The sequence below is a fragment of the Oncorhynchus keta genome, chromosome 22, assembly GCF_023373465.1.
Source record: "Oncorhynchus keta strain PuntledgeMale-10-30-2019 chromosome 22, Oket_V2, whole genome shotgun sequence".
NCBI classification, from domain to species: domain Eukaryota; kingdom Metazoa; phylum Chordata; class Actinopteri; order Salmoniformes; family Salmonidae; genus Oncorhynchus; species Oncorhynchus keta.
In genome coordinates this window covers 37,430,378-37,456,768 of record NC_068442.1, presented here as the reverse complement: position 1 = coordinate 37,456,768, position 26,391 = coordinate 37,430,378, and the positions used below count along the sequence as shown (strand labels likewise).

The window sequence follows — 26,391 nt, the reverse complement described above, 5'->3', positions numbered from 1 at the left end:
AGCTAAGCACAGGCGCTCAAGTTTGAGAAGGAATCTTCTTACCCTGAAATGGGGATTACCCCCTCCCCCCATCACTTTGAGTACATGTATCTATTAGAATATGTCATGGTCTTTCTGCAGTATTTCTCCATTCATTTTCCTATTGTCACTAAAGGGGATTTCTCAGAAGTAGTTTGTTGTGCTGAGTAAGCTCATGGCAAATACTGAAACTGTTCCTGAATGACAGACACTATCAGTGTTCTCAGTGACTGCCATTGTCTCGTTTAGGGTGCATCCTAGGAGGGAGTCGCACAGTGAGTCAAAAGACCCGTAGGAGGCATCTCTGGGTTTGTCAGACACATCACAACTAATCCAGACAGTTGCCAAGCCAAGATGGGATTTGAATCAAGCTTCAAATAGCAGCTGCCACTGTATAACTGGAACAAATAGAAGTCATAGAAGCAGAAAATAACATGAAACAACAAGAGGTGCCTCAGCTCCATAGGTGACAATACTGTAGTTAACGGGCCGGGACAGGTGTGTTACAGATTATATCTGCTCAGGGCTTTTATGTCTAGCTAACTGCTGTATGCTACGGGTGCAGTGTTGTGCACCCACCCCACCCCCTCCTTATCCCCTTCTCGCCCCTTCTGGTATCCCAAGCTGAACAGGAGTAATCAGATGAGAGGCGGAGTGGGGAGGCTCACGTGGGGACACAGCGTCTACCAGGGATTAAAAAACTAAAATCTTGATTGAAGTTCCACCAGTCTCACTCTACAAGCGGGTTAAATGGGAGAGAAAGAGACAGACATACAGAGAGAGAGAGAGAGAGGGGAAGAGGGAGAAAGGTACAGAGGGAGGTACAGCAGTGAGAAGGAGTGGGAGGAATAAAGAGTGAGAAAGGGAGACAGCGCAGTGCTGGGCGGCAGGGGGAATGAGTGTGAGAGAGAGAGAGAGAGAGAGAGAGAGAGAGGGGGGAAGACAGGAAGCGTGCCACAGCCACTGAGCCAGAGACGCAGGGAGAGGAAGACAGAGAGGCCATGAGCAGCAGAGAGGGCAACAGGGGGAAGCAGTAAGGATCACAGCGTGCTAAGACGGAGAGTGAGGGGGGAGGACCGGGAAGAGAAAGAGAGAAAAAACAAAGGGATACAATCAGAAACAGGCTTGTACAGGAAAGGGGAGCGGGTGGGTGTGGGTCTGAGGAGAAATAAGCGGAAGAAAGTTTTCGAGAGAGAGGAAAAGAGCGGGAGAGGGAGAAGTCAATGAGAAAAACATTCCATGTGAATGTCAAGGGCGGGAAGCTGGAGGGACAAAGCTAATTCTTTAAGGAGTCTTCCTCTGTGGCTGCTGGACTGCTTCCGTCATGTTCTCAGACACCAGAGCGCCTGGGGAGCACAGAGGCTTTCAGCACAGCAACCCTCATCTCAACATCTGGCTCCACAATAGATTCAGGGCCCATCACAGTGACATGGGACTCAATGGGCAGCGCAGGCGGACTGATGCCAACCTTACCTATCCCAACAGAGCCAAAGAGGTAGGCTTTAAATCACAAGAGGTTATCAACAATATACATGGGAAGGAAAGGATGGGTCCCCATTTGAATGGACTGGGATTGGAGGAGCTAGATTTAAGAAGCCAAGTTGGCAGTCCTTCTAGGTGGAGCCAGGTCCCGTCTCCAGAGCCAGGCCTGAGACACAGCGCATCTGTCAGGAACCACTACACAGAACGCTCCTTTGTTTGGAACCACCGCCAGACGTTACCACACCCCTCAGTCAAGAACTACGTTACTGCCACCTCTCCACCAACACAGTTTAAAGGTCAAGACGGCTGTAAAGTGCCTGTTTGTTTGGAGGACCAGCTTTGGGGTTACCCCAGACAGACCTGCCAGAGAAACCTTCATAAATCCAGCTGGGTGGATTCAACCACAGCCACACAGGGCTTACCCAGACACCAGAGTTTCGGTTCTACCTTGAGTTCCACCCCAAAAAAAGTCAGAAACATCCAGAGAGACTTGACTAGACCAGTAGCCGGACCAGAGACCAGAAGAGACCAGAAATACTTGACTAAACCTGTGGAGGGTTACAATGGACCCAGCTCTCTGCATGAGGTCATATTCTCTACAGAGGTTCCTCAGAGAAATATGGGAGGTCCCACTCTCCGACCCCAGCAGAGCCCCAGTAAGCCCTGTCCCATCCCAGAGGATGTCCAGACCAGGCCTGCCAGCGGCCACCATGGCTCCAGGAGAGGGCCAGGGCTGACTGGGTCGAAGAGGAGCCACCGGAAGGTGGTCCGGGATCAGATCCGGAGAGTGGTGGAGAACCTGGAGGAGGTTCTAGGAGGCCTGAAGGACATCCATCAGGAGATGAAGGAGGTAAAGATGTTTATTTTTGCCTATAAATTACAGATAGGGTCTATCTTTGATGGGGGGATTTAAAGCTGTTTCTCATGCAGAGCTGTGGTGTAGTGGTAACACTCCCCGGCACAAGTCACATGTACAACAGAGACTGGGGTTCAATCCCCGCATCCCACTGTTCTGATTCCAAACTGTCTCAATAAGTGTCAAATACTTGGGGAAAAAAGGTGTTTTGGGAGGGGATGGTGAGCTATATCCTGGTATTGTCATATAGCCTTTCTTTGATGTTCTTTTGATATTTGTATAAACATATTATCACGCTATTTCAGGTCCTGAAGGGACTGTGAAGAGCAGTTGTACAGTGTGCTACTTTTGCACTTCCCAGAAAGAGCATAATACCAGTTCATACGTTTGATACTTGAACATGCATTAAAAAGGCGTCTGAATTGATATACACTGTTATACTGCTTGCAAAGCGTCTCTCCACCACAGTGTGACAGTCTTATCTATGAAACAGCATAGAAGTGAAGATTTCACAGCATTTTTGAAGGGAGGAAGAGGTGTTTTCTGGGCCGTTCCACCCATAGAGAATGATAGAGAAAGCATCCCTATATCTTTTCCATTATGACGTCTGTGAGCGCACGGGCCGAGCCATTGAGGAAATCTCCATTTTAAACTATAACATTTTCTTCTTCAAATCAATTTTTTTTAAATTTTATTTCACCTTTATTTAACCAGGTAGGCTAGTTGAGAACAAGTTCTCATTTACAACTGCGACCTGGCCAAGATAAAGCACAGCAGTTCAACACAAACAACACAGAGTTACACATGGATAAACAAACATACAGTCAATAATACAGTAGAAAAAGTCTATATACAGTGCGTGCAAATGAGGTAGGATGAGGGAGATAAGGCAATAAATAGGCCACAATGGCGAAGTAATTACAATATACCAATTAAACACTGGAATGGTAGATGGGCAGAAGATGAATGTAAAAACATTACCAAGCCTACCTGGTTAAATAAAGGTGAAATATATTTTTTTTTAAATGGATTTGAAAAAGAAAATGTTCTGTGGTGCAAAGGAGCAAGATAAATAAATAAATACAGTATGTGTATCGGCCGTCGTCGGTGGAATAAGGTGAGGACCAATGCGCAGCGTTGTACGTGTTCATCTTTTTAATAAAGTAAACTGAACACTGAATAACAAAGAAACAACTGGAACAGTTCTGTCTGGTGTAGACACACAAAGACTGAAAACAACCACCCACAAAACACATTAAAAAACAGGCTACCTAAATATGGTTCTCAATCAGGGACAACGATTGACAGCTGCCTCTGATTGAGAACCATACCAGGCCAAACACATAAATAGAAAATCATAGAAAAACTAACATAGACAACCCACCCAACTCACGTCCTGACCATACTAAAACAAAAGACAAAACAAAGGAACTACGGTCAGAATGTGACAGTATGTCGATGAGGTAGTTGGATGGGCTGTTTACAGATGGGCTATGTACAGGTGCAGTGATCTGTGAGCTGCTCTGATAGCTGGTGCTTAAAGCTAGTGAGGGAGATAGGAGTCTCCAGCTTCAGTGATTTTTGCAGTTCGTTCCAGTCATTGGCAGCAGAGAACTGGAAGGAAAAGAGGCCAAAGGGGGAATTGGCTTTGGGGGTGACCAGAGAGATATACCTGCTGGAGCGCGTGCTACGAGTGGGTGCTGCTATGGTGACCAGTGAGCTGAGATAAGGCGGGGCTTTACCTAGCAGAGACTTGTAGATGACCTGGAGCCAGTGGGTGTGGAGACAAGTATGAAGCGAGGGCCAGCCAACGAGAGCGTACAGGTCGCAGTGGTGGGTAGTATATGGGGCTTTGGTGACTAAATGGATGGCACTGTGATAGACTACATCCAATTTGTTGAGTAGGATGTTGGAGCCTAATTTATAAATGTCATTGCCGAAGTCGAGGATCGGTAGGATGGTCAGTTTTACGAGGGTATGTTTGGCAGCATGAGTGAAGGATGCTTTGTTGCGGAATAGGAAGCCGATTCTAGATTTCATTTTGGATTGGAGATGCTTAATGTAAGTCTGGAAGGAGACTTTACAGTCTGACTAGACGCCTGGGTATTTGTAGTTGTCTACATATTCAAAGTCAGAACCGTCCAGAGTAGTGATGCTGGACGGGCGGGCAGGTGCGGGCAGTGTTCGATTGAAGAGCATGCATTTAGTTTTACTTGCATTTATTACTTGCAATGAAGCTCGTCTGGAGGTTAGTTAACACAGTGTCCAAAGAAGGGCCAGAAGTATAAAGAATGGTGTCATCTGCATAGAGGTGGATCAGTGAATCACCAGCAGCAAGAGCGACATCATTGAAGTATACAGAGAAGAGAGTCGGCCTGAGAATTGAACCATGTGGCACCCCCATAGAGACTGCCAGAGGTCCGGACAACAGGCCCTCTGATTTGACACACTGACCTCTATCAGAGAAGTAGTTGGTGAACCAGGCGAGGCAATAATTTGAGAAACCAAGGCTGTTGAGTCTGCCAATAAGAATGTGGTGATTGACTAAGTCGAAAGCCTTGGCCAGGTCGATGAATACGGCTGCACATTAATGTCTCTCATCGATTGCAGTTATGATATCGTTTAGGACCTTGAGCATGGTTGAGGTGCACCCATGACCAGCTCTGAAACCAGATTGCATAGCAGAGAAGGTACGTTGGGATTAAAAAATGGTCAGTGATCTGTTTGTTAATTTGGCTTTCGAAGACCTTAGAAAGGCAGGGTAGGATAGATGTAGGTCTGTAGCAATTTGGGTCTAGAGTGTCTCCCCTTTGAAGAGGGGGATGACCGTGGCAGCTTTCCAATCTTTGGGGATCTCAGACGATATGAAATAGAGGTTGAACAAGCTAGTAATAGGGGTTGCAACAATTTCGGCGGATAGTTTTTGGAAGAGAGGGTCCAGATTGTCTAGCCCTGCTGATTTGTAGGGGTCCAGATTTTGCAGCTCTTTCAGAACATCAGCTATCTGGATGTGGGTGAAGGAGAAATGGGGAGGCTTGGGCAAGTTGCAGTGAGGGGTGCAGGGCTGTTGACCGGGGTAAGGGTAGCCAGGTGGAAAGCATGGCCAGCTGTAGAGAAATGCTTATTGAAATTCTGAATTATCGCGGATTTATCGGTGGTGACAGTGTTTCCAAGCCTCAGTGCAGTGGGCAGCTGGGAGGAGGTGCTCTTGTTTTCCATGGACTTTACAGTGTCCCAGAACTTTTTGGAGTTAGGAGCTACAGGATACACATTTTTGTTTGAAAAAGCTAGCCTTTGCTTTCCTAACTGCCTGTGTATATTGGTTCCTAGCTTCCCTGAAAAGTTGCATGTCGCGGGGGCTATTCGATGCTAATGCAGTACGCCACAGGATGTTTTTGTTCTGGTCGAGGGCAGTGAGGTCTGGAGTGAACCAAGGGCTATATCTGTTCCTGGTTCTACATTTTCTGAAAGGGGCATGCTTATTTAAGATGGTGAGGAAGGCACTTTTAAAGAATAACCAGGCATCCTGTACTGACGGAATGTCAATATCCTTCTAGGATTCCCAGACCAGGTCGATTAGAAATGTCTGCTCGTTTAAGTGTTTTAGGGAGCGTTTGACAGTGATGAGGGGTGGTTGTTTGACTGCGGAGCCATTACAGACGCAGGCAATGAGGCAGTGATTGCTGAGATCCTGGTTATTCTTTAAAGGTGCTTTCAGCAGAGGTGTGTTTGGAGGGCAGGTTGGTTAGGATGATGTTTACAGATTTGGTGTTGCACCTGGTAGATTCAATGACCATTTGTGTGAGATTGAGAGCATCAAGCTTAGATTGTTGGATGGCCGGGGTATTAAGCATGTCCCCGTTTAGGTCACCTAACAGCACGAGCTCTGAAGATAGATGGGGGGCAATCAGTTCGCATATTCTGTCCACGGAACAGCTGGACAAATGCAATTTGTCACTTGCTTCGAAACAACAGGTACAGGACTAACAGTGAAATGCTTACGAGCCCTTCCCAACAATGCAGAGAGAAAGAAAATAGAGAAATAATTGAAAAGTTAAACATGTAATTATAAAAGTAGTAATAGATACATAATGAGTAACGATAATATACAAGGAGCATCAGTACCAAGTCGATGTGCAGGTGTACGAGGTAATTCTACGTTCACCTTTTGTTGCTGAAATGAAAACACATAAAATCAGACTTTTTATTTACAAACAGTAACCCACAATATCCAAGTGAGAAAAATTAACCCACAATTAAAACAGTAAAATACCATATTTGGATAAGCGAACACCCCCCTGAGTTAATACTTGGTGGAACCACCTTCTGCTTGAATTACAGCCATAAGTCTTTTTGAATATGTCTCTACTAACTTTGCACACCTAGACTGTGCAATAGTTGCCCATTCTTCCTTGCAGAATTGTTCAAGCTCAGTCAAAATACATAGTGACCGCTCTCTTTAGGTCATTCCACAGATTCTCAATGGGATTTAGGTCGGGGCTCTGACTAGGCCACTCAAGGACATTCACCTTCTTGTCCTTCAGCCACTGTACAATTACTTCGGCGGTGTGCTTTGGGTCATTGTCATGTTGAAACGTGAACCACCTTCCCATTTTTAACTTCCTAGCAGAGGGCTGCATGTTCTCAAAAATCTGTCGGTATTTTGCACTGTCCATTTTCCCTTCTATCCCGACAAATGCTCCCTGCTGAAGAGAAACACCCCCTCAACAGGATGCTGCTGTCACGTGTGCTCCCTCTCCGGCCTCTAGGTCACCAGGCTGCTCGTTATGGAGCACACCTGTCAACATCGTTACGCGCACCTGCGCTCCATCACCTCCTTGATTACCTGCCCTTTACATGTCACTCCTTTGGTTCCTTCCCCAGGCGCCATTGTTTCTGTGTCATGTCTGTGCGTTGCCCATGTTTCTTATTTGGTATTATGTTGTGTTTATTTATTAAAACACATACTCCCCGAACTTGCTTCCCGACTCTCAGAGCACATCGTTACCACTGCCACCACCGTGCTTTACTATAGACTTGGTGTTCCTTGGGTGGAACGATGTATTGGGTTTTCGCCAGATATATTGTTTTGCATTCAGGCCAAAAAGTTTAATTTGGTCTCATCTCCCTTTTTTTTGAGGAGTGTTTTTTTTCTTGCCACCCTCCCATAGAGGCCAGATTTGTGGAGCACTTGTGGTATTGTGGTCACATGCACACATTGACCAATATTTGCCATAAAGGCCTGAAGCTCCTTCAAAGTCACCACTGGCTTCTTGGTAGCATCTGATCAGTCTCCTCCTTGCCTGGTCATCCAGTTTGGAGGGATGGCCTGATCTATGCAGGGTCTGGGTGGTGCCATACGCCTTCCACTTCGTAATAATGGTCTTACCTGTGCTCCGAGGGATAGACAAAGCCTTTGAAAGCTTTTCATATCCATCCCCTGACTTGTGCTTTCCACAACTTGATCTCATAGATCTTTTGAAAGTACCGCCCATAATGGATTATTTGCTATGAATAGCACTACTAAGCAGTGGAGTCCTCTATGAACAACTGCTTTTATTCTGAACTAATCAAAGTCACTACAACTGATCACAGATGGAAGCCAATTAGCTTGATTTGTGGTTGGTTATATCTCAGCAAGTTTTCAATTTAAATTCTAAGGGGGGATTGACTTATCCAAATAGGGCATTTGACTGTTTTGGGGATTCTTTTTTTCCAATTAATATTGTGGGTTACTGTGTGTAAATAAAGCTGGAAAAAGTATAATTTAATGTATTTTCATTTCAGGCTGTAAGGCAACAAAAGGTGAACATTTTGAAAAGGTGTGGTGACTTTCTATACCCACTGTATAACTAGGAATAAAGTGCTAGATAGTAAACAGCAGGAGCACGGAGGTGATGAGTCAAAAATGTTAGTGCAAAAAGGGTCAATGCAGATAGTCCAGGTAGCTATTTGGTGAACTATTTAACTAACTATTTAGCAGTCTTATAGCTTGAGGGTAGAGGCTGTTCAGGGTCATGTTGGTTCCAGACTTGGTGCATCGGTAGCGTTGCCGTGTGATAGCAGAGAGAACAGTCTATGACTTGGGTGGCTGGAGTCTGTGACAATTTTTATGGCTTTCCTCTGACATCGCCTGGTATAGAGGTCCTAGATGACAGGGAGCTCAACAATGATGTACTGGGCTGCCCACACTATCCTCTGTAAAGCCTTGCGGTCGGATGACGAATCAGTTGCTATACCAAGCAGTGATGTAGCTAGTCAAGATGCTCTCAATGGTGCAGCTTTATAACTTTTTGAGGATCTGAGGGCCCATGCCAAATCTTTACAGCCTACTAAGGGGGAAGAGGCGTTGTTGTGCCCTCTTCACAAGCATGTTGGTGTATTTGGACCATGATAGATCCATAGTGATGTGGATGGGGGCGTACATGGCCATCCGTTTCCTGTAGTCCACGATCAGCTCCTTTGACTTTTTGAGGGAATGGTTGTTGTCCTGGCACGACACTGCCAGGTCTCTGACCTCCTCCCTATAGGCTGTCTCATCGTCGTCGGTGATCAGGCCTACCACCGTTGTGTTGTCAGCAAACTTAATAATGGGGTTGGAGTCATGCGTAGCCATGTGGTCGTGGGTGAACAGGGAGTACAGGAGGGGACTAAGCACGCACCCCTGAGTGGCCCCCGCGTTGAGTGTCAGTGTGGCGGATGGGTTGTTGCCTACCCTCACCGCCTGGGGGAATCCCATCAGGAAGTCCAGGATCCAGTTACAGAGGGAGGTGTTCAGTTCTAGGGTCTTACTCTTAGTGATGAGCTTGTAGGGCATTATGGTGTTGAATGCTGAGCTGTAGTCAATGAACAGCATTCTCACGTAGGTCTTCCTTTTGTTCAAGTGGGAAACGGCAGTGTGGGGTGCCATACAGATTGCATCATCTGTGGATCTGTTGAGGCGGTATGCGAATTGGAGTAGGTCCAGGGTGTCTGGGATGACGGTGTTGATGTGAGCCTTGACCAGCCTTTCAAAGAATTTCATGATTACAGATGTGAGTGCTAAGGGGTTATAGTCATTTAGACAGGTTCCCTTGGCATTCTTTAGCACAGGGACTATGGTGGTCTGCTTGAAACATGTATTTATTACAGACTGGGTTAGGGAGATGCTGAAAATATCAGTGAAGACACTTGCCAGCTGGTCGGTGCATGATCTGAGTATGCGTCCTGGTAATCCATTTGGCCCTGCGGCCTTGTGAATGTTAACCTGTTTAAAGTTCTTATATCGGCTACGTAGAGCGTGATCACACAGTCATCCGGGAACAGCTTGTGCTCTTACGCATGGTACAGTGTTGTGTGCCTCTAAGCGAGCATAGAAAGCATTTAACTTGTCTGGTAGGCTCGCGTCACTGGGCAGCTTGCAGCGGAGTTTCCCTTTGTAACCCGTTTGCAACACTGGCATATCCAACGAGCGTCAGAGTGTGGAGTAAAGGTGATCTAGAGTTATTTTGTCTCTAATTGCACTGGTGACATGCTAGTAGAAATGAGGTAAGACAGATTTCAGTTTTCCTGCATTAAAATCACCGACCACCAGGAGCGCCACCTCTGGATGAACATTATATTGTTTGCTTATGGCCTTATACAGCTCGTTGAGTGCAGTCTTAGTGCCAGCCTCAGTTTGTGGTGGTAAATAAACAGCTACGTAAAATATGGTAAATATTTGGTAAATAGTATGGTATACAGCTTATCATGAGGTGTTCTAACTCAGGCAAGCAGAACCTTGAAACCTAATATTAGAGATTGAGCACCAACTACTAACTAACAAAGAGACACACCACCACCCTTGAGTTTACCTTACACTACCGTTCTGTCCTGTCGATACATAGAAAACCAGAGAATATTATCCATGTCCTTGTTCAGCCAAGTTTCCGAGAAACTGAACTTTACAGTTCTTCAGGTTCCGTTGATAGGATAGTCTCGAACGGAGCTTGTCCAGTACCTTCTCCAGTGATTATACATTCGCCAATAGAACAGAGGGTAGAGGTGGATTATTTACTTGTCCGTAGTTTCATCAGGGTACCCCGCAAATCAGCCTCTATATTGTCACCTATTTCTCTTCCGAGTGTCGGGATTACGGCCTGGTCCGGGGTGAGCAGTATGCCCTCTGCCGCCAACTCATTGAAATAGAAATCTTCATCCAAATCGAGGTTAGTGATCGCTGTTCTGATGTACAGAAGTTATTTTTGGTCATAGGAAATGATGGCGGGAACATAATGTATAAAAAAGTTACGATCAGCGCAAAAAAAACATACAAAATAGCAGAGTTGGTCAGGAGCCCGTAAAACAGCCTTTATACATTCCAACACCATTCTCTTTTGTTGGCAAACAAACTGAAAGGAATACATTCTGCCACTTGTAATGTGTTGTTTGAACAGGTATAAAGCCAATATTGCCGATTTACTGCCACCTGCAGTTATGGAATTTCTTCTCTTGAGTATATTCATTGGCTGATCCCTCCTGATGACCCGGATGGAATCATATGATCCTTCCTTAACCCATTGGACGTCCCACCCACTTGACTATTTCAAAATGGTGAAAGTCCTCAATTGTGCTGCCCATGCTAATACAGGCTTTTGGCTAGTAGAGGCCTCTATCATTCTCTATGGTTCCATCAAATGAGAAAACCTTCTGGGTAGTGTAACTTCGTCCATTTTCCCCCATCTCATTTTAACATTCTGTTATAACGAGCACATGTTAAACTTGATGAAACACAAGTTTCCCATCTCAAGAAGTTAATTAAATACAAAAATTCAGTTCCAAATAAAGTTACAGGGTTGACGATTTCCTCTTAAATTAGTCATAAATCCCTATGGAAGCTTGCTTTGTGCAACAGGGAGGGGTAATTGAATGCAAACTTTACAAAATGAAATTGTTGAAACATTTCTAGCCTGTCTATCTATTGGTAACAGGGTTAATGTGTTCAGTTTCCCATCATCAAAACACCAAACAATGGCCACAAAGAGTAGAACCAGCTCACTGCTTTTACACTATGATTTGACTATTAAATGTCCAATGTTTATTTTGAAATAAATATTAAAGCAAAAGTTCAGTTCACGTAACAGGGAGTTTTTTGTATTTTATTTTATTAATCACTAATCACATGAAATAAATAATAATCTTCAGAAATGACCTTGTCAAATCAACAAAATAACTATGGCTTTACAATGATGGTGAAAACGTTTTAGGGTTCAGTGGGTTAAAATCTTCTTAGAAGGGGCGAACAGAGGCAGGCACTTTAGCAAGACTTAATTCATTTAAAAAAAATCTGATGTATTAAATTGACCATGTGGTCTATATTAAAGGGCACCATTTCTATTGGTGCACAATTTCTGCTTAAAATATCAAAGGTACGCTAACAGGCGCTCTTTTCGTGGAACGACCCTGCTATGCTCCATTTACCTAATGTATGCAATGTTTTAAAGTGATGCTCAGCAGCGGTACCCTCTCCTCTCCAGTCCTTCCACCACCAGATGCTGACAGAGGAGCAGCTGGAACCATGCTTTTAATCCATTTATGGAAACGCCTGAGCCCTGGCTCATATTCTCATCCCATAAAAGTGACATGTAAATCGGCCCCTCTCACATTATCTTGTTGCATTGCAGTACTGTATATGGCACTCCTGCCATGCCAGGGGGAAAGTTCCGCATAAGTGCAGTCCGAGAGCAAGAGGTATTGCAAATGATAGTAGAACGTTAAATAAATGTATGGAGTAACATCCAGCGATGCTGCTCATCTAGTGTTGTGCAAGGAAAATCTCTTACTGGACCAGGTGGTCAGGGACCTGAAGGAAGACACCAGAGAACTTGAGTAGTTAAGTGAGAAAAACAATTTGCCTTGCAACAGTACGACCACACACAGCAAAGGCTGAGGCAGATCAAACATGTTCTCCATCTCATTTTCTCGCATCTTTCCAGCCCCATCTCTGACGTGTATCTTAATCTCTTTCACAGGTGGTGCAGCAGATTGAGCTGCTGACCTCGTCCATTGACCTGAGTGAAGGGGAAGCCAGCCCCAGCCTGCCCAGCGACAGTAGCTCCACCTCCAGTGGAGTCGCGATGGACAGTAGCCATCAGAGGCCCAGAGGCCCAGGGGGTGAGGAGGCAAGGCAGGGGGACGCAGCTCTGTCCTCCCTCATCAGGACTAACTCACCCCAGTGTCACAACCCTGCCTCCAGCCCGGTCCACCTTCCCCACCAACTTGCTCCCAGGCCTCACAGGAGTAGCCCTGTTCGCCCTCCCACCTCTGGTCTGTCCCCCATCAGTACCAACCCACCTCACCCCAACACCCATGATCCCTCAGTCAAGAGCAAGAGTTTACATTACCCCCTCAACCATGCCTCTAACTCTGCTCTTTTTCACATCCTTGGACTTCCCCCCCATGAAATAAGTTCCCCTCCTCACCCCTCTGCTCTCGGTCCTTCTGTCACCTTAGAAACCCAAACAGGGTCACCCATGAGGTCACCTCTCCCTGTCAGCCCACCCAGAGCCCGTAAGACCCAGACCATGGTGGAGGGAGTGAGGACAACATCTGCTAGATCGCTGGGGCTAACGCAGGGCCAGACAGTCCCACACGGCCCAGGGAGAGTTCCAGGGCCCAAGGGCTGCAAGCCGCCTCCTTACCCGCACGATGGGCACTTTGATCGGGGGGCAAGTAAAGGCAAGGACCCCAAGAAGGCTCCCCCGTATCCTGTGAAGAGAAGACTGCTCTCGACCACGGTGTGAGAGGGAGGTGGTTGGATTAATGCAGCAACTACCACAGAGCTGAGGGAGCAGAGGGTGATTTAAGGCTCGCCAACTTAAGCAGAGCCCACGTTTCCAAGGTGATGAGAGGTGTCTCGGGGTAGGTATATGTCAGCAGAGTTCTGTTGCATTTGTCCTGACACCCTTTCCACCTTTCTGGCTTGGCTCTGACCAAGGATAAGAGACAGGATAAGAGACAGCAACACCTGGCTCGGGCACTTGTAACTACTAGGGCCCGATGCAGATGCCCACTTAGCAGAATGATGACACAACCAAATAGGAAGTGAGAGCATCTCTTTGGCGTACCATGTCTCTTGGCTGACTTGGTCACCCAGTGCTTGGAAGTGTGTCTGGGGGAGATAGGGGAGAGGGGGACAGAGACAGTGGGGCAGCTGGCCATTAGTCCTACCCTTCAAAGGGCCCTTGGTGGTGATTCGTAAGCTAACCCTCCTCATCCACAAGCTCCATCTGGTCCCTGTAAATGTCAATCAGGAAATACAGAGGAAGAGAGAGAGAGAGATGGGGGAACGCAGTCCAAACTGGCCGAGAGCATTCAAAAGAGAGAAATGATGATGCACTCATCGGGTCGTATCATGGTGCCCATAGTTCAGAATCAATCTGCCTGTATCACAGTGGTTGTAACGTGCTATTTATTGCATGTTGTAGATCATTTGTATTTTTAGTTAATTTGATGCCATCTTGTGGACTTGACATGTACTTCAGCAGATACATTTGTACTGGAAATTTAGGGATTTTAGGAATACCTTCCAATACAATTTTTTAGACAAAGTTGGCTATGTTTTCTGATGGGAAGTTAAAGTCAACAGTTATAGTAGTAACAGATGGCCAATAGTAACGACCTGTTCATAAACTGAACAAAAATATAACTGCAACATGCAACAATTTCAAAGATTTTACTGAGTTACAGTTCATATAAGGAATTCAGTCGATTGAAATTAATTCATTAGGCCCTCATCTATGGATTTCACATTACTGGGAATACAGATATGCATCTGTTGGTCACAGATACACAACATGAACAAAAGTATGTGGACACCTGTTCGTCGAACATGTCATTCCAAAATCATGGGCATTAATATGAAGTTGGTCCCCCCTTTGCTGCTACAACAGCCTCCACTCTTATGGAAAGGCTTTCCACTAGATGTTGGAACATTGCTGCAGGGGCTTGCTTCCATTCAGCCACAAGAGCATTAGTGAGGTCGGGCACTGATGTTGGGCGATTAGGCCTGGCTCGCAGTCGGCGTTCCAATTCATCCCAAAGGTGTTCGATGGGGTTGTGGTCAGGGCTCTGTGCAGACCAGTTAAGTTCTTCCACACCGATATTGACAAACAATTTCTGTATTGACCTCGCTTTGTGCATGGGGGTAGTGTCATGCTGAAACAGGAAAGGGCCTTTCCCCGAGTTCCCAGTTGTCTTGAACTCATTGAAGTCAGATTTCTCAGTCCAAGTTAAGTTGTTTTGAGCGCAGCACAAATCATGCTTCATTGACAGCATGGCCAATGTTGAATGTTTATAATTTTAAGCTTGGATAAGAGACCCTGAAACTCAGACTTGGGACCACACAGTCACTCCACTGAATAGCAGGCTAGTGATTGCTTTGCAATGCTTGCAGTTAGCTACTGATTCCTTCCAAACCACTCATTGTTGAATTTGCAACTTCCGACTTGTTGTGTAATGTTGATGTCCAATGGTTGATGGTTGATGAGCACCGATATGTTTTATCTATAAATTCTCTTCATTATTTCCCTTCATATGACAAGGATTAAAAAAAGATTTGTCAGTAGATTGTCAACTTGATTCAGGATGATGACTGCGAGCTAAGATTTTGAAAGTATGTTGACATGATCAGTCAAATCAAAGGTACTGTAGATATAACATGATTTGACATAATTTTATCTGCTGGCCAATGACCTTGAGCCTTCTTGGATGGGCTCTTCTAATGTAACTCTATGGTAGCACACAAGGGGCTTGAATTTTTTAGCTTTACCCTTAGACTTGGTGGTGACGTAGTGTCCCCATGAGTGACAGAACACTGAGCCAATCACGGCGCAACTAGAGAACATTACCAACCCCTACGCTACGTAAACTCAGCAAAAAAAGAAACGTCCTCTCACTGTCAACTGTGTTAATTTTTAGCAAACCTAACATGTGTAAATATTTGTATGAACATAACAAGATTCAACAACTGAGACATAAACTGAACAAGTTCCACAGACATGTGACTAACAGAAATGGAATAATGTGTCCCTGAACAAAGGGGGGGGGGGGGCAAAATCAAAAGTAACAGTCAGTATCTGGTGTGGCCACGAGCTGCATTAAGTACTGCAGTACATCTCCTCATGGACTGCACCAGATTTGCCAGTTCTTGCTGTGAGATGTTACCCCACTCTTCCACCAAGGCACCTGCAAGTTCCCAGACATTTCCTGGTTGCAATGGCTCTAGCCCTCACCCTCTGATCCAACAGGTCCCAGACGTGCTCAATGGGATTGAGATTAGGACTCTTCGCTGGCCATGGCAGAGCACTGACATTCCTGACTTGCAGGAAATCACGCACAGAATGAGCAGTATGGCTGGTGGCATTGTCATGCTGGAGGGTCTTGTCAGGATGAGCCTGCAAGGGTACCACATGAGGGAGGAGGATGTCTTCCCTCTAATGCACAGCGTTAAGATTGCCTGCAATGACAACAAGCTCAGTCCGATGATGCTGTGACGCACCGACCCAGACCATGATGGACCCTCCACCTCGATCCCACTCCAGAGTACAGGCCTCGGTGTAACGCTCATTCCTTCAACGATAAGCGCGAATCAAACCAACACCCCTGGTGAGACAAAACTGCGGCTAGTCAGTGAGGAGCACTTTTTGCCAGTCCTGTCTGGTCCAGCGACAGTGGGTTTGTGCCCATAGGCAACGTTGTTGCCAGTGATGTCTGGTGAGGACCTGCCTTACAACAGGCCTACAAGCCCTCAGTCCAGCCTCTCTCAGCCTATTGCAGACAGTCAGCACTGATGGAGGGATTGTGCGTTCCTGGTGTAACTCGGGCAGTTGTTGCCATCCTGTCCCGTAGGTGTGATGTTTGAATGCACCGATCCTGTGCAGGTGTTGTTACATGTGGTCTGCCACTGCGAGGACGATCAGCTGTCTGTCCTGTCTCCCTGTAGCGCTGTCTTAGTCTCACAGTAAGGACATTGCAATTTATTGCCCTGGCCACATCTGCAGACCTCATGCCTCCTTGTAGCATGCCTAAGGCAGGTTCACACACCCTGGGCATCTTTCTTTGGTGTTTTTCAGTCAGTAGAAATACCTCTTTCGGTCCTAAGTTTTCATAACTGTGACCCTAATTGCCTGCCGTCTGTAAGCTGTTAGTGTCTTAACGACCGTTCCAAAGGTGCATGTCCATTAATTGCTTATGGTTCATTGAACAAGCATGGGAAACAGTGTTTAAACCCTTTACAATGAAGATCTGTGAAGTTATTTGGATTTTTACAAATTATCTTTGAAAGACAGGATCCTGAAAAGGGGAGTTTGTTTTCCGCTGAATGCCCCACCACCACAGAGAGCACTGAGCTTGGCTGAAACACCTGGATTTTGGAGCTGCCTTACTCAAGAAATCAAAAAAGAGACCATGTTTGTATTCGGCTTTATTAACTCAACGGTTTTATCATTATTTTTTTTACATTGTTTGCAAACGCTCCAAAAACATTATGCACATCAAATTTCCTCTTTGTGTTATAACTACATTTTCATATGGAATGTAATAATGTTGGAATCTGCTGGACTGAAAATGTGTGTCCTAATAATATAAAAAAAGAGCATGAGATCAGCACACAGAACTCTGAAAGTCATCCAAGCTGAAAACCATCAAACCTGAGCATGGACAGCAGTGTGAAATCTTAGCTGTGTCAAAACAAATGAGAACACACATTTCACATTCCCAGACAATATGACTTTTATTGGAGCATCAGTTGCACATTGTGATTTAGAAATCCAAGGAGTAGAAAATAAAATATAAAAAAAACAAGTGCCAGGTGGTATTTCCTTTTGGGAGCCAAGGGACTCCACTATCAACGCTGAGTGAGGGCCTCCTCTAGACAGACAGGGATGAACCTGGTATGTGCTGGCAAGCTAACTATCCTCTACATCAAGGCAATATGTCTCTAATCCTGGTAGGCCAAATAAGCATCTGTTCTAAAGCTCCACCTAGCTTCATTAAGACTGTTGGTAGGAGTGAGAGAGGAGGGAGAAAAACTAAATCAACTGCATTGAATGATGATTGGTTGGTTGAATCAGGTGCTCTATCTAGATCAAAAGAACATAGAAACTGGGGCTCCATGCTCTACATTATCTGTACTAACCATTCACTTGCTTAGAGAATAAGCAGATTGGAAAAATGTATATATCTTAACGTGCGCACGATGAAGACAAATGATTTCTCACATTTCCCTGGCTTAGCATAAGACCAATAAATCCTCTGAACCTATATCTCTCTACACCTGTTAAGATCAGACATCCCAATATGCATTCTCATACAGTATGGAACATAATGAATTTTCCATGTAAAACCATAATACTCCAAATAAAAAACAATAGATTTATTCAACAGCATATTTGTAGACCACCAAGGTCTAAGGCTGTCACTCATTACTGTATCGTCCTTCGTGCTTGAATACCGTCCTTCAATTGCCACTGTTGTCGACATTAGAGCACAATGGCCTGCCTTGAGAGCACGCCTGGATGTCACCATTTGATGATATTACAACAGTCATTCGGATTTCCAGCCAATCAAAGCTCATCGCGTCGTGTCCGGCCAATAATAGTCAGTTTGGAGAGCTCAGCGCGGAACTTTCCATCTTTGTGGGTCACTGGAAGGGTGATGGGAGAGGAAACGAGTTACTACAACATCATAACACAAGTACAATATTCAATGAAAAAACAACATTCAGTAGTAGACAGTGGCATACCAGAGATTCATCATCAATGCTATCTACTTTTGTCGCAAACACTTCATTCCAGACAAATAGGTAAAAAACAAGAATAGTTTTGATCTGTTGTGACAGACATATGGGAATGGAGCTCAGTAGTAAGCAGACTAGTCATCTCACCTGTAGAATCCCCCACAGTGAATTCATCTTCCTTCAAAGTCACATCCCTCTGTCCTCCCGCCACAGTCTGGGACTGTGGAGACGATGACGGGGAGAGTTGGGAGCAGGGGATTGATGAGAAAAGGGATAACAAACAAGGGGATGAAAGTGTGAATGGAAAAGAGAGAAACTCATCACGACAGAGGCAAGGAGAGTTATAGTGGAGTGACAAGGTCGAGGAGATGTTCTGCTTCTCAGGAGTGCTGGTTATTTTTATCCCAATGTTTAGTGAGTGTTGTTTTTTTCTCTCTTTTCACAGGGGACAGTGCCGTCAGGAGGAGAGGTTGAACGGTTCTGTTCTGACGACAGCATCTGTCTGAGGCTTTGTCCTTGCGAGGGAGGATGGTCAAGAGGCCTGTGGGAGAGCAGTGTATGTGTGGCGATGTACAAAGCCTCCTTGCCTGACAGACTCCTCAGAACAGTGTTTCCCTGTATGGTGTTTTGGTAAACACTGGTGGGTTGCCATTGATTTGTGTGAAGATGTGGCAATAAACTGCGTCATGACTACAAACATCAGTCTAGTTTACATAGTAGATCAGAGGGAGATATAAAAAACTTATGGTGGGACAGACACAGCACAGACCGGTTTAGGAACCACTGCCTTAGAACTGTGTGCAACTTACATGTGGTGTGACACTAGTCTGAGAGTTCTTTGTACTCTGAACACAGCAGCATTCACTTGGGAGAAGAATACATGGTTAGATCTGAATGCAACATGGGTAACAATGTACTCTCTGACTGCAATATAATGTTCTCTCAAATACCTACAGTACCAGTCAAAAGTTTGGGCACATCTACTCATTCAAGGTTTTTCTTTATTTTGACTATTTTCTACATTCTACAATAATAGTGAAGACATTAAAACTATGAAATAACACATATGGAATCATGTAGTAACCAAAACAGTGTTAAACAAATAAAAATATATTTTATATTTGAGATTCTTCAAAGTAGCCACCCTTTGCCTTGACAGCTTGTGTGCACTCTTGGCATTCTCTCAACCAGCTTCATGAGGTAGTCACCTGGAATGCATTTCAATTAACACGTGTCCCTTGTTAAGTTAATTTGTGGAATTTCTTTCCTTCTTACTGCGTTTGAACTAAATAGTTGTGTTGTGACAAAAAGACCAAGTATTATGGCAAGAACAGCTGGGATATCAGAATAGCCCTTTAAATTTGAAAGTAAATTTTGGTAAATGAAACTTTGAGGACCGAAAAGAGTTCATGTAACAGAAACATCTCTACATCAACTGTTCAGAGGAGACTGCGTGAATCAGGCTTTCATGGTTGAATTGCTGCAAAGAAACCACTACTAAAGGACACCAATAAGAATAAGACTTGCTTGGGCCAAGAAACATGAGCAATGGACATTCGACTGGTGGAAATCTCTCTTTTGGTCGGATGAGTCCAAATTTGAGATTTTTGGATCCAACCGCTGTATCGTTGTGAGACGCAGAGTAGGTGACGGATTATCACCGCATGTGTGGGTCCCACCGTGAAGCATGGAGGAGGTCTGATGGTGTGGGGGTGCTTTGCTAGTGACACTGTCTGTGATATACAGTGTGGCAAAAAAGTACTTAGTCAGCCACCAATTGTGCAAGTTCTCCCACTTAAAAAGATGAGAGAGGCCTGTAATTTTCATCGTAGGTACACTTCAACTATGAAAAAAATCCAGAAAATGACATTGTAGGATTTTTAATGAATTTATTTGCTAATTATGGTGGAAAATAAGTATTTGGTCAATAAAAGTTTATCTCAATACTTTTTTGGCAATGACAGAGGTAAAACGTTTTCTGTAAGTCTTCACAAGGTTTTCACACACTGTTGCTGGTATTTTGGCCCATTCCTCCATAGAGATCTCCTCTAGAGCAGTGATGTTTTGGGGCTGTTGCTGGGCAACACGGACTTTCAACTCCCTCCAAAGATTTTCTATGGGGTTGAGATCTGGAGACTGGCTAGGCCACTCCAGGACCTTGAAATGCTTCTTACGAAGCCACTCCTTCATTGCCCGGACGGTGTGTTTGGGATCATTGTCATGCTGAAAGACCCAGCCACATTTAATCTTTAATGCCCTTGCTGATGGAAAGAGGTTTTCACTCAAAATCTCACGATACATGGCCCCATTCATTCTTTCCTTTACACAGATCAATCGTCCTGGTCCCTTTGCAGAAAAACAGTCCCAAAGCATGATGTTTCCACCCACATGCTTCACAGGAGGTATGGTGTTCTTTGGATGCAACTCAACATTCTTTGTCCTCCAAACACGACGAGTTGAGTTTTTACCAAAAAGTTATATTTTGGTTTCATCTGACCATATGACATTCTCCCAATCTTCTTCTGGATCATCCAAATGCTCTCTAGCAAACTTCAGACGGGCCTGGACATGTACTGGCTTAAGCAGAGGGACACGTCTGGCACTGCAGGATTTGAGTCCCTGGCGGCGTAGTGTGTTACTGATGGTAGGCTTTGTTACTTTGTTCCCAGCTCTCTGCAGGTCATTCACTAGGTCCCCCCGTGTGGTTCTGGGATTTTTGTTCACCGTTCTTGTGTTCATTTTGACCCCACGGGGTGAGATCTTGCGTGGAGCCCCAGATCCAGGGAGATTATCAGTGGTCTTGTATGTCTTCCATTTCCTAATAATTGCTCCCACAGTTGATTTCTTCAAACCAAGCTGCTTACCTATTGCAGATTCAGTCTTCCCAGCCTGGTGCAGGTCTACAATTTTGTTTCTGGTGTCCTTTGACAGCTCTTTGGGTCTTGGCCATAGTGGAGTTTGGAGTGTGACTGTTTGAGGTTGTGGACAGGTGTCTTTTATACTGATAACAAATTCAAACATGTGTAATTAATACAGGTAACGAGTGGAGGACAGAGGAGCATCTTAAAGAAGAAGTTACAGGTCTGTGAGAGCCAGAAATCTTGCTTGTTTGTAGGTGACCAAATACTTATTTTCCACCATAATTTGCAAATATATTCATTAAAAATCCTACAATGTGATTTTCTGGGTTTTTTTATCTAATTTTGTCTGTCATAGTTGAAGTGTACCTATGATGAAAATTACAGGCCTCTCTCATCTTTTTTAAGTGGGAGAACTTGCACAATTGGTGGATGACTAAATACTTTTTTGCCCCACAGTATTTAGAATTCAAGGCACACTTACCCAGCATGGCGATACGCCATCCCATCTGGTTTGCGCTTAGTGGGACTATCATTTGTTTTTAAACAGGACAATGACCCAACACAACTCCAGGCTATGTAAGGGCTATTTGAACACGAAGGAGAGCGATGGAGTGCTGCATCAGATGACCTGGCCTCCACAATCACCCAACCTCAACCCAATTGAGATGGTTCGGGATGAGTTGGACCACAGAGTGAAGGAAAAGCAGCCAACAAGTGCTCAGCCTATGTGGGAACTCCTTCAAGACAAATGGAAAAGCATTCCAGGTGAAGCTGGTTGACAGAATGCCAAGAGTGTGCAAAGCTGTCATCAAGGCAAGGGGTGGCTGCTTCAAAGAATATAAAATAGATTTTGATTTGTTTAACACTTTTGTTTCTACATGATTCCAGATGTGTTATTTCATAGTTTTAATATATTCACTATTATTCTACAATGTAGAAAATAATTCAAATGAAGAAAAACCTTTGAATGAGTAGCTGTGTCCAAACTTTTGACTGGTACTGTGTGTTGCCATGACAATCTATTGTATCATCTCTACCCATATAAAGCCCTATATTAGCTTTGATTTACAGTTGAAGTCGGAAGTTTACACACACAAAATACATTTAAACTCAGTTTTTCACAATTGCTGACATTTAATCCTAGTAAAAATTCCCTGTCTTTAGGTCAGGTAGGATCACCACTTTATTTTAAGAATGTGAAATGTCAGAATAATAGCAGAGAGAATTATTTATTTCAGCTTTTATTTATTTCATCACAGTCCCAGTGGGTCAGAAGTTTACATACACTCAATTAGTATTTGGTAGCATTGCCTTTAAATTGTTTAACTTGGGTCAAACGTTTTGGGTAGCCTTCCACAAGCTTCCCACAATAAGTTGGGTGAATTTGGGCCCATTTCTTCTGACAAAGCTGGTGTAACTGAGTCAGGTTTGTAGGCCTCCTTGCTCACACACGCTTTTTCAGTTCTGCCCAAAAATGTTCTATGGGATTGAGGTCAGGGCTTTGTGATGGCCACTCCAATACCTTGACTTTGTTGTCCTTAAGCCATTTTGCCACAACTTTGGAAGTATGCTTGGGGTCATTGTTAGTTTGGAAGCCCATTTGCGACCAAGCTTTAATTTCCTGACTGATGTCTTCAGATGTTGCTTCAATATATCCACAGAATTTTCTTTCCTCATGATGCCATCTATTTTGTGAAGTGAACCAGTCCCTCCTGCAGCAAAGCACCCCCACAACATGATGCTGCCGCCATCCCCTGTGCTTCACCGTTGGGAAGGTGTTCTTCGGCTTGCAAGCTTCCCCCTTTTTCCTCCAAACATAACGATGGTCATTATAGCCAAACATTTCTATTTTTCTTTCATCAGACCAGAGGACATTTCTCCAAAAAGTACGATCTTTGTCCCATGTGCAGTTGCAAACCGTAGTCTGGCTTTTTTATGGCGGTTTTGGAGCACTGGCTTCTTCCTTACTGAGCGGCCTTTCAGGTTATGTCGATATAGGAATTGTTTAACTGTGGATATAGAACATTTTGTACCTGTTTCCTCCAGCATCTTCACAAGGTCCTTTGCTGTTATTCTGGGATTTATTTGCACTTTTTGCACCAAAGTACGTTAATCTCTAGGAGAGAGAACGCGTCTCCTTCAAGAGCCGTGTGACGGCTGCGTGGTCCCATGGTGTTTATACTTGCGTACCATTGTTTGTAAAGATGAACGTGGTACTTTCAGGCCTTTTGGAAATTGTTCCCAAGGATGAAACAGACTTGTGGAGGTCTAAAAAAAAAAAATTGAGGTCTTGTCTAATTTCTTTTGATTTTCCCATGATGTCAAGCAAAGAGGAACTGAGTTTGAAGGTAGGCCTTGAAATACATCCACAGGTACACCCCCAATTGACTCAAATTGTGTAAATTATCCTATCAGAAGCTTCTAAAGCCATGACATACTTTTCTGGAATTTTCCACGCTGTTTAAAGGCACAGTCAACTTAGTGTATGTAAACCTCTGACCCACCGGAATTGTGATACAGTGAATTATAAGTGAAATAATCTGTCTGTAAACAATTGTTGGAAAAATGACTTGTGTCATGCACAAAGTAGATGTCCTAACCGACTTGCCAAAACTATAGTTTGTTATCAAGAAATGTGTGGAATGGTTGAAAAACGAGTTTTAATGACTCCAACCTAAGTGTATGTAAACTTCCGTCTTCAACTGTAGCTTGCCAGTAAATCAGGATAAAAACAGACCGAAGTGTAAAAATGTGTAGGTAGGTACATACAGTCAATGTAGAAGACATGTTTCCATTAGGATATGCAGTTCTACATCATTATCACTGAGACAGACAGAAGCGTACTTGAACCAGGAGACCAGCGGAGAAGACAGATCAATGCTGCTGCGACAATATGCTGACATTGGACATATACCTTATCTACTTTACACCACAAAAACATGTTCGCAAAGATTGTGCTCCAATGCATTATTATGTAGAAATGCTGATAGGAGAGCAAATGACATGACCCATCTGTTTATGGTGGATACTTACATATGCACTGGCATACTCAATCTTTGCTCCTTTCAGCTCAGCCTTGAACTGTGTGAAAAACAGGTAGGACTTCCCTTGGGGTCTATTAATAAAGAGGAAGAGAGAAATCAACACAAATGAAGATAGGGATTAAATCACCACTGATGTTTTTATTAGATTGTTTTATTTCACCTTTATTTAACTAGGTAGGCCAGTTGAGAACAAGTCCTCATTTACAACTGTGACATGGCCAAGATAAAGCACAATTGTTGACTCTACTGTTAGTTATTCACTAGGCAAAGCCAAGATGAAAAACTGGAACTGATTGACCTGAGATATCTCAGGTGAATGACCACCAAGTGACAGTTGAATGAATAAGTCATTCGGTGTACATGGAAATCTCTGCAGCCTAACTTTGATTGTTCAGTGTGACCTCACACCAGGGATTACAATTTACCTCCACAAAGAGCAGGAGAACAGACTGTCGTCGTCGCTCAGGCCCACACTCATCAGCCATTGCTGTTAAAACAACATAACATGAAAACATGTTATATTATTATGTTGATTATGTATTCTTTAGGTATGTGAGTAGCATGGCACAGGTTAAAATGTACTTTCTGTTAATCTACTTTGGAATGTACTTTTAAACTGCACACTAAAACCTATGAATCAGTTTACTGCAGGTAGCATATGTTTCTACTCTAGACGAGAATGAAGTGTCCTATTTATTAGGTTGAAACTTAGATCAGGATACAACCTACCTCGTTGGTTCCCCCTTGTGATGCATACGTGAATGAACATTCATATTCTCTCTGTGAAAGTAGGAGGAATTAGTAGTCTGCACATTTTTCTTGACGATTAAATTGAGACTGGAATGATCATTAAAAGACAAAACACATTATTTATTTGTAGGCCTAAGTGTTTGGAAGTCAAATCGGGTGTTTGGGAGTCAAACAATTTATAGCTCATTATTATTTCAAACATCTGCCATTTGTAAAACAACGGGGCACTTTATTTTCAATATTTGTGATTTAACATAAAGACAACATGGACTGCGTCTCTGTCGGAAAATGTAGATATATTCTAGACCAATGAATAGCCTCCTTGTGGTACTCCGGTACTGACGTGTCAACATATCAGAGGTCGTTTCTTCATCATCATGCGACGACCAGAGACTTAAGAAAACATGTTTTATCTACATAGAGTTTCAATTTGTGAGCGGTGCCATTATGTTCTTGGTTGTTATTTGAATTAGCTACCATATGTGAACAAACAGCAAGATAGTTTGCAGGGAACTATAACGTTACTCGGCATATTTGTGCCACTTACAACCTTACAATGCAACATACACGACTTCACTAGCTGTCTAGTAGTACAATACTGTTTGTTGGCTGGATGTTGTGGCTAGCTATATTGCTTACCATTTTCTCAGAGAACGTATGCACCATTCCGCCGGGTTTTACGTTGAATTCCACAGTTTTCGTTAGTTCATCAGCACTAGCCAATATAACTGTTGACGTTACAACCAACAAAGCAATAAATGCAAAGTTATTTTGCGCCATTTTGGTCTGCTGCTACTGACCGATAACTCATGCGAGTGCTCTGCCGAGTGTCGTCACAGGGAACTCAAAATAATTCAAGTGATGAGGGAATTAGTGAAAAACACGTTTTTGCTCTCAAATACGCGAAACTTCCTGATGTTTTCAAATACAAACACATATGTGGTTAAACAGTTTAATTTATTGTTCTTTTTCACCCTGCAGAAATCTAAATCTCCAATCAGTATCCCTCTGCGATAGTTCATTTTCACCACAGGAGGGCGCCATTTTCTAAAAATACTGAGGCTGTTTTCTTGTCTCATCTAGCACTGGTGACTAAATTGATTGTTCTGAAGTTCATCTACAGGAGAACCCACACGTTTAAATATTTTTGTGTATGGTTATTTATCCTCTATTTTACTTGATTGTTTGTTATTTGATCTCATTGAGATAAAATATTATTGTATTTGAATGTTTACAAGTCATCGAGAAACCCAAAACACAGTCCACAGGTCAATTATGAATAGTTCAACAGTCTTTGCAAGAATTCTACCACTTTTAATATAAAAATATTTTAAAGTGTTAATGTAAAGAAAATGTTAAAACCAATATTGTGAAAGTAGACTATTCAACATTATGAACCCATCTGCCCTGGTTCTATAGTAATAGGAAATAACAGTGGTATAGCAGTTGACTGTATGTATTTCTGGATCTGCACTGGCCAGCGTCTCTGTTTATTTAAGTCTTGTCTGAGACTTTCATACACTCACCCCTACAAGCCCCTCTCCCTCCACTCTAGAAGGCCAGCCCGTTTCAGGTTCCTCACATGCACTGGCTGAAACTGCACTGCTAATTCAGGGATACTTCACT

At 43.8% G+C, this 26,391-nt stretch overlaps 2 protein-coding genes across 2 annotated transcripts; one reads left to right on the top strand and one right to left on the bottom strand.

Annotated features, from left to right (window-relative positions):
• The first annotated feature begins 846 nt into the window (after positions 1-846).
• On the top strand, positions 847-18,856 carry LOC118401413 (uncharacterized). Its single transcript, XM_035798896.2, has 3 exons — positions 847-2,350; positions 12,346-13,234; positions 18,556-18,856. Exons 1-2 carry the CDS (start codon positions 1,343-1,345, stop codon positions 13,114-13,116), a joined length of 1,779 nt encoding a protein of 592 aa, XP_035654789.1. The 5' UTR covers positions 847-1,342; the 3' UTR covers positions 13,117-13,234; positions 18,556-18,856.
• LOC118401415 (myeloid-derived growth factor-like) lies at positions 17,087-25,622 on the bottom strand. Its single transcript, XM_035798897.2, has 6 exons — positions 25,405-25,622; positions 24,745-24,795; positions 24,441-24,502; positions 24,005-24,086; positions 18,258-18,330; positions 17,087-18,017 (listed from the first exon to the last, which is right to left on the bottom strand). The coding sequence occupies exons 1-6, from the start codon at positions 25,543-25,545 to the stop codon at positions 17,938-17,940; spliced, it is 489 nt and encodes a 162-aa protein (XP_035654790.1). The 5' UTR covers positions 25,546-25,622; the 3' UTR covers positions 17,087-17,937.
• Between the last annotated feature and the right edge of the window lie 769 nt (positions 25,623-26,391).